Here is a 13,872-nt window from a genome sequence, read left to right as displayed (position 1 = left end):
CGAATTAAAAATTCAACGATAATATCAAAACTGTGCAGTTTCTTTGAAAGAATCTGTAAAATGTATAATCGGTACGATAGCATATATTTTTATTGTTACGTATCTAAAAAAGGGTCTACGCTTGGACCACTATACTTTAATCGGAAATAATGACATGCCAACTTGTCGAAGAGTATTGCACGTTTTTTTTTTTTCGAGAAAAATCTTACCCATATATATATATAAATATTCTCAATATACAGACATCTCTACTACAAAACAATTTGTTTGATTTAGTTTATTGGTGGCACATGTTTTGCAATAGTAAGCTATTCTTAACGATTAATCTTTATCATTCTCATTTTATTATTTATATAATCACAAAAAGACTTTATAAATTATTCAATAAGTATAATTTTTTATATTAATTTTGGCTAGAAGCGATATCCTTTGATATCCTTATTTGATATATACATGTATGTATATATGTGTACGTACATACTAAATCTTTATAATGCTACTAATGTCACATCAACATTACATACAAAATAATAGAAATGGTACTCTCTACAAATGACAATAATATACAATATATATTATAGAAAGTTATTTACGATATGTATGAAAACTTGCAAGTTCGTTTGTATGAATCCTTATTATACTTAATGTTGTGGTGTCGTTATTCAGTCAGACATGTATTATTAACAAAAAAAAGAGAACTTCAGAATGTTCATTAAAAATGAATCTTTTTGCTTTATTTTCATGAACATTTTGAAGTGCTCGATAACGTTTCGAGTCAATAGCTTCAACACAACACTTACAAGATGCTTGTTTTTAATGATAAAAAATGGACGGGATGGTAACGGGCAAAGTATCGTTTACAGTTTCGAGAAAGAGAAGCACGCGATTGTTCCGCTCGAACGACTGAATTTGTCGAGAAAAAAAAGTTCGCCCGCGTAACTCTTCTGAATTTTATTTTCATTTATGGCACGACGTTGGTGCGGCTGTGAAGACATTCATTGAACATTTTTTGTTTTAAAAAAAGTACATTGTATATTTTGGCAGTTGCGATTCAGCATTTCATTTTACATGCCAACCGATATTGCGTGGTTGGCGTACGAATATTAGGAAATTAAAACAGCATCTACATAGAGGGCATATAGCATTCTCAACTTGATTGTCTAATACAAGTTAATCTTCTTTGTGATAACTTTGCGACACATATGACAGGTTTTCAAGGGAGCTGCACAGTGCTCGCAAGCTCCATGGCCGCATAAGAAAGCGACATTTCGGCGACGTTCCATGCAGATGCTGCACATATTTGCTTCCTCCAAGTCAGCTACTCTTGTTTCCAAATAACGTAAGCGTTCTAAATCCTTATCTTTCTCTCTCTCTTTACTCTCATGATCTTCCTCCTTTTTCTTGTCATCCAGTGCATTATCTTTCACCTTTTCTTCCTGTTTTGTGAGAGGAATTTCACCCGTTGCCACTTGGCCATCTACAATAAATCGCAAAATGGTAAATATCTTTCATAAAATTAGGACTATTACTTATGGTATATTCAACGTTCTGTGGGTTGCAACCAACACTTTGGGAATCTCTGATTTGGTAGATCAAGAATACCCATAATCTTAATGAATGTCTTTTAATGCATTAAGAATAATATTAAGAATACCTTGGTTAGTTTTCGTTTTGGCAATTCCACGACCACAGTGTGTACAGTTGATGACAACACTGCTGCCCGGATTAAATCTATTTCCATCTTTAATTGTACTTGTCACTATACCCAAACAACCGTGACATTCAGACGCGTCACCGGAGCCCGGAATACATTTTCTTGTTCCGTGCATCAGTTCTGATTGCAGTGCTGTGTCTATGTGATATATAGAAGGTTGAGAAGCAGGAGTAGTATTTTCTATCCTGTAACAAGCCCGTATAAAAATCAATTTTCAAGATCAAATTCGAATTTTTCAGACAAGTTTTCTGAACAATATGACACAATTATACAACATCAATTTTCAAGTTACATACTCTAATTGACTTTGACTTTGGTACTGATAACACCGTAGCAAATCAGCATACGGAGTGAGCTGAGGATCAGCTTCGAGAAGATCCAACGGCGTTTTATTCTTTGAGTTTTTCGCGTGTTCCAGAAGTGTACAACTCCTGTCGACGCTCACTAGGAAACAAGCTAACGCGAGTTCTGTTTTCGCGCCTTGCCTGGTTAAATTTTGCCATATCTGCGACAAACATTGCTCGAATAACGTAACCGACGAAGAAGATAAAATGAGAATATTAAAAAAAGAAGAAACATACCGCATAAATAAGGGGAGAATCCTGACAACTTTCAGGCGTAGGAACCACGTTGCTCTGATTAGGACTCTTTACTATAGCGATATGCAGCACCGTGTCACCGTCCGCGTCCGTGCTAGCAATATCAGCGTTGTGATGCACAAGAAACTCCACCAAAGCCCAGTGTCCTTGAGAAGTGGCTAGATGCAAGGGAGTCTGTCGACGGTTGTTCCGCAGATCAACCTTTGCATTTCCACCGGTTGGCGAGAGAAGAATCGCGGCTACGTCTTTGTGACCGTTCAATGCTGCAAGGTGCAGTGCTGCGAAACCGTCTTCTTTTTTAACATCTATCAGATGCCTCGCTCGTGCCACTAATCTTTCCGTTGCGCTGCATTAAATACACGTGTATCATGGCAATTAAATCTCCGTACGATTCACTAGCGGAGAATCGAGAGTACTTACTGAGCATTGCCCTTCAAGGCAGCGTGATGTAGCACATTGAAGCCTCGCTTGTTCCTCAGAGTGAAGTCCACTTTATCACAGGCGCAGAGGGCGTCAATTATGTCCAGAGCGTCTTTCCCGATGGCATCGTGCAATGCTGTGTCTCCGTACGAGTCTTGGAGATTGACGTCGCAATGGTGACGTAACAACACTCTGACACACTGAGCGTGTTGTTTGTTCACAGCAACGTGCAACGCGCTGCATTTGCCGTTGTTCACGGCATTGATTGCCGCGCCACGTGACAAAAGCAACTCCATTATTTCTGGTTGATTGCTGCATGAAATGAAAAGATACTTAAAAATTTAATTTTGAATATAATTCTGAACATAACTCTCGTAAAATTGATCAGATTTTGCAACAAACCCGAAAGCAGCGTAGTGAAGAGGCGTGTCTCCATCCTCATCTATGGCTCGTAAAGATGCTCCAGCATCCAGAAGAAGAGTACAAAGATCCTTTTGTCCCTGATGCGCCGCTACTTGCAGGCAAGTCTTTTTACCGCCCCCTGGACCGCCAGCTCTTGCATCTACTCTGCCAGGATATTTTTTCAAAAATTCTTGAACTGCCAAGACTCCAGCCTCACCTCTGGCTGCGTCTCTCAACAGCTTTTCAACCTCTGTGTCGACACCTTCGGCTGTGCGAGTAAGAATAAACTTATAGCACTTACACGTACTATATAAATCATCTGTGAGATTAACAGAAATGTACTTGTCCAATCACGACTTCTGTTTGCTTCATCCTGCAGAGCAGCAGTTTCAGTTCCAGGAGGAACAGGCGTGACGCTCAAAGGATTGAACGTCCAAGTATGACCATCTAGTGCTACTCTCAGATCTCCATCAGAGTATATTTTAATTACTTTGCCGGTTTTTCCTAAGGCCTACAATTATTTTTACCGTAAGCTTAAGTATAATTAAGTATATAATAATCGAAGGATTAACAACACTTACGTCTTTCATTACATCTATCCACTCTCCGTGACCCCGCTGATAGATTTTGACCGTTGATAAGTCAGTCTTCACTCTAACTATGTCCCCCAAGGAGAAAGTGTCTTTGCTAATGACTTTTGTTAACGCACCCGGATGAAATGTCCATCTGTTGTTGCATCCCTCAAACTGCACACGGATATCTCCCTTATCCGTGATACGATGAACTCTGCCGATTTTCCCTATATAGTCGGCCATACGTGGATTCCAACCACCGTGACCTTCTTGCATTTCTTTTAATGTCTCTACATCGACCAACACCTTTATCTTATCGCCAACGTTCAATGTTGTGTGACGAGGACTAGATACAGCGAAAGGAACACCACTTCTGGTTGGAGTTACATTGGCTCCGTTATCCGGTACAGTCATTATCGGTTGTCCAAGAAGCGGAAGGTGCTCCTTATAGTATGTGCCAGCCGTAGCTTCCTCTACGTAACACAAATCCACGCAACCTTTGTACCCGAGACGATAGACGTTTGTACTGCCCTTAGACCATGATACAGTTGCCACCGACCGACTACTTTCATTATCCCACCCACGAATATCCATAACTCTGCCAGTTTTTCCTAGAACGTTAAATCCTAAATGTTTATCAAGTTGTTAAATCATATTTGCCATATTTGTCAAATCTCAAGATTTCCTCGTTGCAGCGTTATATAAATATGTATGTTATGGATATTTATGCAAATTCATATTTGTAACAAAGAGGGTTTAAAAAATAGAATGTAAGTAGATAATTGATTTCACTACAAGTATTATACTTTTGATGTTTTACAAACTTTATAAAATATATTATTTTATTTATAGATATTATTTATACTTTCATATTTGCCAGAAATGCATGAACATCCACAGTGAGCTTACAAGCAGAACTAAAATGTGATACCTCTTCCTCCATCTTGATTCCCCCATTCCCAATCAGGACCGCGAATAACTTTGGCCCCTATAAATATCCCTTTTAGAGGGATCTTAGTGCAACCTTCTCTCGGAGTCAGTTGAATCCTACGTGTCAAAAACGATTTTGAAACGATTCATAAATCTAATCATCAAGCAAAAGAGTGTAATTCTTGATAAATTTACCCTACAGAGTTGGCTGTTTGAAATCTCTCGAAACAATGATTCAGATCATGCACATCGGCCATATAGCACTGAGTACATAAGTCATAGTCGCAACATTGCATACACTTCCATCTAATGCCAATTATTCCGTGTCTTTTGCATCCATCGCATATGATATTTGCATGTTTGACGCCAGTAGCTGCGTTATCAAATATTAGCAGGTCGTAAGCACCTTGATATCCAATCCTATAGTTACTTCTAGACCCATGGTCCCACTGGACTATGGCAGTTTTATCCGGTGTCCTGTCAGACGGATTTGGGCTGGAAGCCGAATTGCCAAATGAGGGAGGTCTACCAATTTCAACGACTGTCCCTGCATGACCCTCTCCACCATCTTGATCATCCCACTTCCAATCCTGTCCACGGACTACCCTCAAACCAACTTCCAACATCTCCAACTTCACGTGATGCTGTGTCGTGACCTTTTGGAAAAGAAACCAATCGTAAGTTGTTTTATCACGACAGATTACAAATCAAACGACAAAGAATTTAACATCTCTGTATGTTCAGTCTATGTCAATGAGATTCTGACTCTTCAATGGCACATTATATTAGTGACCAATTACTCATGATACGTTGCACCGACTTGAGCTTACTGTTGTTGACAATCCAGTTCACATTCTCTTATCATAACTCATCAAAGTGGTATGTGTATGTCACTACTTAAATTTTTTTCAAGAGCAAGTTACTAACTTTTGTTTATTCTTGTGTCTATGGGAAGATTCTGCTCGGGTCGTGAAAGAGCCTAAGCGTGTTTGCAACAGAATTAGTTATAGTTATTTTACTACTCAAAGAGAAAGAGAGAGAGAAAAAAATAACAATTGGATAATGTTCGATTTGCAAGCATACGTACCTGAGACGGTCAAACCTAACACGACGTATTTTATGAATCATATGCACGCGTCCGGCTTTCCACGCAGGTCCATAGGCCTTGAATCACGGGTAAACGCAATGGGACGAACGCGCACAAAAGTACTCCGAGGCGATTTCCTTTACTCGACGACATCGTTAATAAGGGCCGCGAACGTTCATCCCGATAAAGATTCTGCGTCCGTGTCAACGATCGTAACCTTACAACTCGGGGGGCTGGGCGAAGGCGCCTCTTTCGACTGATCGCCGAGGCTAATGGAAAACCAGAGAGGAGAGCAGATTTTTTTCTTTTTTTTTTTTCAAACAAACCTCGAAACAAAAATTCGAGGCATGTAAAATTTGCGGCTTTTCTTCTTTCCTTGATTTTTTTTACCGACCGAACGTATCCAATCACCGATATTATTAGTGTTTCAATATTTAAAAATCATCGATATTCAAAAGTTATCAAAAGATATTTAAAAATTTGTATGTGTTTTATATATGTAAAACTTGCGGGTTAATTAACTGAACGTACGAGTGACTTGCAATGTTGGCGATTCAATTAACAGAATGAACTGATACCAGTTTGATTTGAGTTTTTATTATTTCAATAAAAATATTGTCGGATAGGTACGAGAAATGAATTCGCGCCTCGAAATGGATGCGCAAGACAGATCGGTACTGCAGTGGCGACTTTACCGACCGAAATCTATGGCGTCTAAGAGTACGCCGTGCGACATGCACGAATTTTTTCCGTACGAATAAATTTCTCATATAATGACCACCGCGCCTTAAGTATTCTGTCTGTCAAAGAGAAGACGTCGAACGAGAGAGAAACGAGCAGATTCAGTGCAATTTACCGCGAATGAAGTTCAAGCCTCCTTCCGCGTCGTAAATTTCCGTTTCTACTTGATGATTAGTGACAGATCTGACTTTTTCCATCGAGCTCTGTATCACGGAGTTACACTCTCGGTAAATGGGGAAGGGGAGGATTTGATGATGACTCACAAAAGTATTTAATCATTTATCTTCTATATATATATATTATATGTACTGTATATGACGCACATTGCATTTTACATATATTGTATTATATATATGATATACATATATTGTATATTATATATATTATAATATATAGTATATATTTGGATGCCTAAAGTTTGATGTTAGTTTGTTGAAAAAAAGGATTGATAAGCTTTCGACTAAGAGCATATATTTGTTTCATTATGTGGTAAAGATTCGTAAATTCAAAATCCTGCAACGCGCACGGATAATCGTTCAAATACATTTGTAATCTGTACAAAACATATACTACTTGCAGTTGTAATGTTGCATAAGTCTACCAAAACTTTGAAGATCTATCGAAACTTGAAGATTCCGAACTTATTGGTATACTGAATCGAAATTCGTCGCTGAATAGAACCTTCGAAGAATTATTTTAGCTCGAATTTTCTTAACTTTCCGTTATGTCATTAGCATTTGTTCCAATTACTGTTCACGTATGTTACATCAATGGTGATTTTTCGGATAAAAAATTTCAAGAATGAGAGATAAACAGCGGGCTCGGAACAATTTCTCTCCAACAGATTGTACAAATTATTTAATGAAATCGAAAGTTTAACTTCAATTAACGAAAAGAGACAAGAAACCAAAAGAAGTTTTCTTCTTTTTTTTTTTTTTTTTCGATATCGAAAACGACGTCGTTTTGAGGTTATTCAGCTTCTGGTTAATCGTCTCGTTTCTGTTAGTAACTCCGATTTGAAGAGCGGACACGGCGAGTTAACGACCAACTTCTCGCGTTTACCATCGATCGTAGTCGATTGCAGCAGTTGGGATTGCCGTGGAGTCTGCGAAGTCAACTTTTGGTATTCTGTTCGCGAGGCGGCGCGCGTTTTATTGTGAATAACGGACCTAACGGACTCAGCGGAATTACTGAACTTATGTTGGTGAAATACGGACAGCCACTAAGCGTGCACCTCGAGTTTCATCGCGGGTGACAGTTCCCCATCGGTATTATCGTCACTGTTGTTTCACATAACCTCAAAGTAGTCGTGTAAAGCCGAGGAAATTTTCGCCGAGGAAAGAATGAATTCGGGTGGGGACGGAAGCGGCGACGCGAACGCAGAACGGCACGGAGTCGGACGTGGCCGTGGCCGAGGACCTTGGACCTCCAACCCGCAAGAAAATGCTATGTTGAGGAGACCTCATCACTCTACATTTGGAGTGCAAACAGGTTGCTATGATTTATAAAGAAGTTATTGATAAAGTAGCCATCTGTGCTGCAGGTGAATCCTATGTTGAATTTCATGCTTTATTCATTTACGCTTGTAATTTTGTAACTTTAGGATCAATGGATCAAAGAAACACAGAACAAAACAAATTCGACAAATCGTTTGACGATATTATACAGAATTCCACACTGTCGGTTCATGCAGCTGAATTTGTTCCAAAATCATATACTGTTAAACAACCAGTGAGTAATTCTTTTTTTTAATAATTATGTTGGTCATGTGGTTGAAGCGATAAAAGTACAGATTGTTTGTATTTGCTTTACGATACAGCATCATCATCATCATCAACATCATCAGAGATATCCAAAACACTCGGTTCAAGATAGGTTACAAGTGGCGCGTGAAATACCCCTCCAAGTGCAGATGATGCAACAAAATCCTGTATGTAATTATGATGCTTATTAGTATTATCAGCAGACAGAGCAAGTTCATAATTTTTTGCAAACCAACAGGATCAGCTGTCAAATATGCAAGACTATGGACAATTCGATGGAGGCTCAGGGGATTACAAGGACAAACATCAGGTTCATATTTTGAAAAATATAAATGAATGAAAATTAATTTTAATCTTTTAATTTATTTATTGTATGTGTTGACAGGATCAGAACATAGAAGATGATAATTATTTAATCGAATTTGCAAACATAACGCAGAATTTAATGAGCGTTATACATTCATTGATATTAAATCCAGGTCATTTTACTTTAATCGTGCCACCACTTATTAATAATCTTAGGCCTTATTTAGGATTTCCTAGTCAGTTTCGAGAAATTATAAAAATAATAATTCAGCAGGTATAGTCTTGTTTATTTCTCATTAATTACAAAAAGTATTGTGTTTACATGTCAAACTATTTCCAGTCCATAAACGAAGGTAATTTCCGGTACAGTGGTGCTCGACTTTGCGCCTCCTTAGACAGCAGTTTAACTCCTATAGAACAGACATCTTTCAGATGGACTCTGTATACTCTGTGAGTTATTAAATACAAGTGCGATTCATTTTAATTAATCTTAAATAGTCAACACTTTGATTTAATATATGCAACAGGTGTAAAAATGAAACAGACAGTCAAGCTTCTAATTGGCAGCAAAAGGAGAATCACACAGAAGAAGAACAGAAGAAATGTCATGGTTTGATATTACTTTTAGCTGAACTAGTTACTCAAATGGAACAAACTTCTGCTTTTACTTTAGGAGATTTATTAATTCAGCTTATTATTATCGTACTGAACAAACCCGCGCCAAATTCTGTCAAGAATATCTGTCAAGCCCTTAAGGTATATAAAATGCTTTAAAATCCTGAATGTTTTTCTAAAATCTGAAGATTTTCTTGAATTCATCACATTAATCTCTCATTATGATTTCCAGTTGGCAGGACAAACTTTGGAAAAAGATAAGGGTGATTGTCGACGTAAGGAGATGGAAAATATGATGCGAGCTTTGACGGAACTTGTGACAGAAGGTAGAGTGGATTCACATGTAGGCTACATGGTTCATAGTGTTCACGAGTTAAGAAATGGAAATTGGGGACAAAGTTCTAACAATTCTGTGACAGTGGAACCGGCAGTAGAACTCTTAGATCCCAATCAGGCTATCGATGAACCAGTTTTATATGGTCCTGACGGCAAAGTATTAACTCCGGAGGAAAATAAATTCTTGGAACAAGTTCCCGATAGTACAACGAATATCGAGGACCATATGTATGTATTTAATGATTACATTAAGAGTATTACAATACAATGCGAATTTGATCTACATACATGATATAGTTTCACAATCACTTTTTATATATATGAATATTATTACAGTATATCGGAACAGGGATATGAAGGTGAAGAAACATGGATGTCAGAGGACGACGACATAGATGCAGCTTACGAAGAATTTTTAAAGAATATTCCGAAACAAATTAAAAATCAGACACAGAAATAATCGGGTGATGTGCATAATGATTGCCTACTATATCGTGTAATTTCGCCTCATAGTTGGAAACTATGAGAGTGGTTTCCTAAATTTCGTTTGCAAATTTTTATAATGTAAAACGAAACGCAGACTAAATTGAACGGTATGCTGGAAGTTTTTTGCATTTGTACAATAGATAATCCAATGAAATAAGTTTCTGTTGTTAATTAACAAATATATTTGAGAAAGCAGCTACGTTTAAATTACAATTTCGTGGAGCCATGTCTAATTTGTTTTAATCTAGTTCTTATATTACTTTTATCATCGTGCACATAGTTTTAAAAATTTAATAATGAAGAAATATCACAGAAGTTTGTTCCTAGAATGAAAAACAACACGATCTATTTGTCTATGATATGAAAATTTATTATTAAATTATTTAAATTATTGTAATAAATCAGCCGAACAAATAAGGTAAAATATCATATGTTGTCTCTTCATCATTTTACAATTATTGTTAAGTTTATTACAATTGTCAAGAATCGAAAAGTTTTGATACCTCTGATTAATTTTTTTGCAGGTGTCATAATTTGCCAGATTGATTATGCTCTTTGTTGTACAAGCAAATTTTGTAAATTTTTCGCAGTTTTATAAATTTTAAGTAATTTTTAATTTTGAGAATTCGATCCTTTCTATTTTTACTTAATTTTTAAATACAGTTACGTATAGGACGACCATTCCGCCGATGATCATAACATGAAACCATCGTCACTGACAGGTCCATTTTTGGCGCGAAAGGATGATTGCCCATCGAATAATAGATTACTCACGCTTTCTGTATTTAATTTGTAACCGGTACTTTTTCCAAATATACTTGAAAATCCCGTCATCAGGTCTACATTCCGACCAGCAAAAGAGTCAATCTATAAAAAAAAATAGTTCTATCACTATGTAAGTATATATCATCTCAAACTCGATCACGGTTTCTTAGGATGTTATTTATTAATTTATACGATCGATATATTTATATTTAATTAGAACAAATTTTTGTAACGAGATATATATATATATATATATATATATATATATATATATATATATATACATATATTATATACCAATAAAAATAAACAAGAAATACGTCATTTTTATTGGGACAAAAATTAAGTCATCGTTGACTGTTTTTCTTCCGTCTTGTTAATTAGCAAGGCAAATAGCTAGCTCGATTATGTTGCATGAACTTGAAATATTCGTACTTGGAATATTTTTTGTACTTGCTCGAGGATAAATGATTTTCTCGGACAGTTGACATTGGGAGTCCAGTGTAGTGAACAGCGTAGGCGAGGCCCATGGAAGGATCGTCAGGGACACGTGTAGGCAAAATTTAAAGTGGAACTGTGAAGGTTGCAAGAGGCGGAGATTTTCTTGTACAGTCGTCTCCGCATTCGGCGAAGATCTCTCGATCCATCTAGTTCTGCCTTTGAACACGACCATTCTTTGTTAAGGCTTTTTAAACGGTATATATGGATTTCAACAATTAATCGTAGCTTTGAAAAGTTAATGAGAACGTTCTTTCGTTTTTTTTTATTGAAAAGATGGAATACTCGCAAATTACAATTCTACTTCTCTCATTGTTGGCAATTGTCAACGCTGGATATTATTCAAGAATTCTGTCATTAAGCAACATAGGTAAGTTAATTTAGATAATGCAAAAATCGCTTCATTGAAGTATTGTAATAATCATTTTTAGGTTGCGAGACTCATACTTGTGGAGTCAATGCAAGATGTACACTCAGCGAAGGCAGACCGGTCTGTTCTTGTATGAATTTGCACATGGGAGATCCTCTTTCTCGTTGCGCCAGAGTGGAATGTTTAAGTCAGTGTAAAAGATTTGTATGCTCTGAGTATATTAGATAAGGTTTTTTAATTGTATGTTTAATTCGTAGTCAATGGAGATTGTATTGGAAGCAGAGTATGCACCAATAACAGATGTGTAAATCCTTGCGATGGTTTGTGCGGTGTGAACGCGTTATGTGAGGTCAGAAATCACGTTCCGGTATGTTATTGTCCTACTGGGTATAAGGGAGATCCTTTCACTTCTTGCCGTATAGCTGACCCTCGTAAGTAATACATATTTTTCGTATACATACTTCTTTGCATATAAAACTGTCCTATGTTAATTCTTGGAAAGAAATAGAAACATTGTGTAATGTACAAAACGAAACATGGGAATGCAAAAATAGTTTCTCGACGATATCTGTTTCAAAGATTGTTTTGTATGAGTTTAGTTTCAGTTTTTATGTATCTTTCATCCTACTTTTTATGTACCTTGCATACGTAAAACGAAATATCCTTCGAGATAAGAGTGACTGAAATATTAATGAAACATTTTTAGAGGCTGCGTGTAAACCGAGTCCGTGTGGCGATAATACCAAATGCGAAGTAGTGAATGAGGTTCCCGTTTGCAGTTGCCTTCCGGGTTACAGAGGATCTCCTTTGACTGGTTGTCGTCACGAGTGCGAAAGCGACAGTGAATGCCCGAATCATCTTGCCTGCTCGTCTAATTTCAGGTGTGAAAATCCGTGTAAATGCGGCGAAAATGCGGAATGTCACGTTATCAATCATCAGGCGAAATGTAGTTGTCCAAACGTGAGTATTATTCTTGCCTTTCAAATAAATTTTGTAAAGACTGCGATGAACAATAATGAGGATACTATTTCCTTTTGATATTCAACTAAGAAAAAAATTTATTCAAACATTTCGTAATAAAAGTACTACGATTTTTTTTTCTGAACAGTTAATATAAAATTGATTTGAAAACGCGCTTACCTAATCAGAACAATAATTTATTATAGAACTGGTTGGGAAATCCGTTCGTAGCCTGTCGTCCGGAATGTACCACGCACTCAGAGTGTCCAGGAAACAAGCCAGCTTGTTTGAATCAAAAATGCGTAAATCCTTGCGACGGAGTTTGTGGTGTGAACGCAGACTGTAATCTCAGAGACATAACTCCAGTTTGCAGTTGTCCGAAGCATATGACTGGCAATCCATTTGTCAGCTGCAGATTGTTCGAAGCACGTAAGCGACCGCATGCAAAGTGTTTTCTGAAAAGTCGAGATTGATATCTTATAATTTCACCAATTATATCTAATTACGAATTCAAAGATCATTCGGACTTATTCGTAGGAGATTTGTGCGAGCCTAATCCTTGCGGAAGCAATGCAATTTGCACTCCTGGCCACGACAACACCGGAAGGGAAAGGCCAGTGTGCACGTGCCCTACAGGATACATAGGGAACGCTCTGGTTAGCTGTCAACGTGGAGAATGCCTCAGCGACAGCGAATGTCCAGATAACAAGGCGTGTATTGGTTATTCTTGTCAAAATCCTTGTACTGGGAAAGAATGTGGGCCATCCGCTATTTGCGCAGCCAGACGTCACATTGCAGTGTGTACCTGTCCGGATGGAACTCGCGGGGACGCTCTTTATAATTGCGACCCAATTGAGAGTAGAATTGCGTCCAACCGTAGTCGAGCTTATCGATATCGTTATTATTGAGGATCACGATCATCGTGATCCTTCAATCGTGATCGACGTAACGAGTAGTGTTTCTGTATAAGATTATCTTCCAAAAGAATATATATTTATTAACATGATTAATTACTTTAGCTAAATATATATATATAATTGACTATGCAAAATAAATGTGACTCTGTGACACATTATCAAGCTTATTATTCTTATCACAGTTTGCTTTCGCGACACAAAATACCGCAAATTCAAATGTAAGTAATTTTAAACTGAATTCTATATCATTATATATATATACACACATGCATACAATAATGAACGAGCATTATCTTTCCGTATATTATATATTAGAGCTGAGAGTAATTTTACATGTCATATAACATTCAGTCTTCGTAAAAATAAACGTATTTGCGCATGAAAATGTTAA

The 13,872-nt window shown here is 37.2% G+C and overlaps 3 protein-coding genes across 6 annotated transcripts; 2 read left to right on the top strand and 1 right to left on the bottom strand.

The window, feature by feature from the left end:
* Positions 1 to 46: 46 nt before the first annotated feature.
* Positions 47 to 6,092, bottom strand: LOC122532580 (E3 ubiquitin-protein ligase MIB2). 2 transcript variants are annotated; one of them, XM_043661452.1, is made up of 11 exons: positions 5,725 to 6,092; positions 4,833 to 5,294; positions 4,639 to 4,754; positions 3,717 to 4,318; positions 3,478 to 3,646; positions 3,136 to 3,403; positions 2,734 to 3,045; positions 2,296 to 2,659; positions 2,011 to 2,219; positions 1,655 to 1,899; positions 47 to 1,477 (listed from the first exon to the last, which is right to left on the bottom strand). In XM_043661452.1, the coding sequence occupies exons 1-11, from the start codon at positions 5,763 to 5,765 to the stop codon at positions 1,161 to 1,163; spliced, it is 3,105 nt and encodes a 1,034-aa protein (XP_043517387.1). In that variant the 5' UTR covers positions 5,766 to 6,092; the 3' UTR covers positions 47 to 1,160. The 2 variants fall into 2 exon arrangements, with proteins under 2 accessions (XP_043517387.1, XP_043517389.1); XM_043661454.1 differs by having other exon boundaries at positions 4,833 to 5,281; positions 5,725 to 6,091.
* Positions 6,093 to 7,044: 952 nt separating this feature from the next.
* Positions 7,045 to 10,587, top strand: LOC122532588. Of its 2 annotated transcripts, none has more exons than XM_043661473.1 (9): positions 7,045 to 7,956; positions 8,069 to 8,196; positions 8,288 to 8,395; positions 8,467 to 8,538; positions 8,614 to 8,808; positions 8,875 to 8,984; positions 9,062 to 9,290; positions 9,382 to 9,713; positions 9,822 to 10,587. In XM_043661473.1, the coding sequence occupies exons 1-9, from the start codon at positions 7,809 to 7,811 to the stop codon at positions 9,943 to 9,945; spliced, it is 1,446 nt and encodes a 481-aa protein (XP_043517408.1). In that variant the 5' UTR covers positions 7,045 to 7,808; the 3' UTR covers positions 9,946 to 10,587. The 2 variants fall into 2 exon arrangements, with proteins under 2 accessions (XP_043517408.1, XP_043517407.1); XM_043661472.1 differs by having other exon boundaries at positions 8,285 to 8,395.
* A 533-nt stretch (positions 10,588 to 11,120) lies between these two features.
* LOC122532592 (neurogenic locus notch homolog protein 1) lies at positions 11,121 to 13,826 on the top strand. 2 transcript variants are annotated; one of them, XM_043661484.1, is made up of 7 exons: positions 11,121 to 11,432; positions 11,511 to 11,604; positions 11,666 to 11,791; positions 11,862 to 12,035; positions 12,311 to 12,564; positions 12,771 to 12,993; positions 13,102 to 13,826. In XM_043661484.1, the coding sequence occupies exons 2-7, from the start codon at positions 11,511 to 11,513 to the stop codon at positions 13,470 to 13,472; spliced, it is 1,242 nt and encodes a 413-aa protein (XP_043517419.1). In that variant the 5' UTR covers positions 11,121 to 11,432; the 3' UTR covers positions 13,473 to 13,826. The 2 variants fall into 2 exon arrangements, with proteins under 2 accessions (XP_043517419.1, XP_043517418.1); XM_043661483.1 differs by having other exon boundaries at positions 11,121 to 11,604.
* The last annotated feature ends 46 nt before the right edge of the window (positions 13,827 to 13,872 follow it).

Source organism: Frieseomelitta varia, unplaced genomic scaffold, assembly GCF_011392965.1.
Source record: "Frieseomelitta varia isolate USP_RPSP 00005682 unplaced genomic scaffold, Fvar_1.2 scaffold_460, whole genome shotgun sequence".
Lineage (NCBI taxonomy): Eukaryota > Metazoa > Arthropoda > Insecta > Hymenoptera > Apidae > Frieseomelitta > Frieseomelitta varia.
The sequence above is the reverse complement of the archived record's forward strand: the minus strand, read 5'-3'. Positions and strand labels throughout refer to the sequence as shown.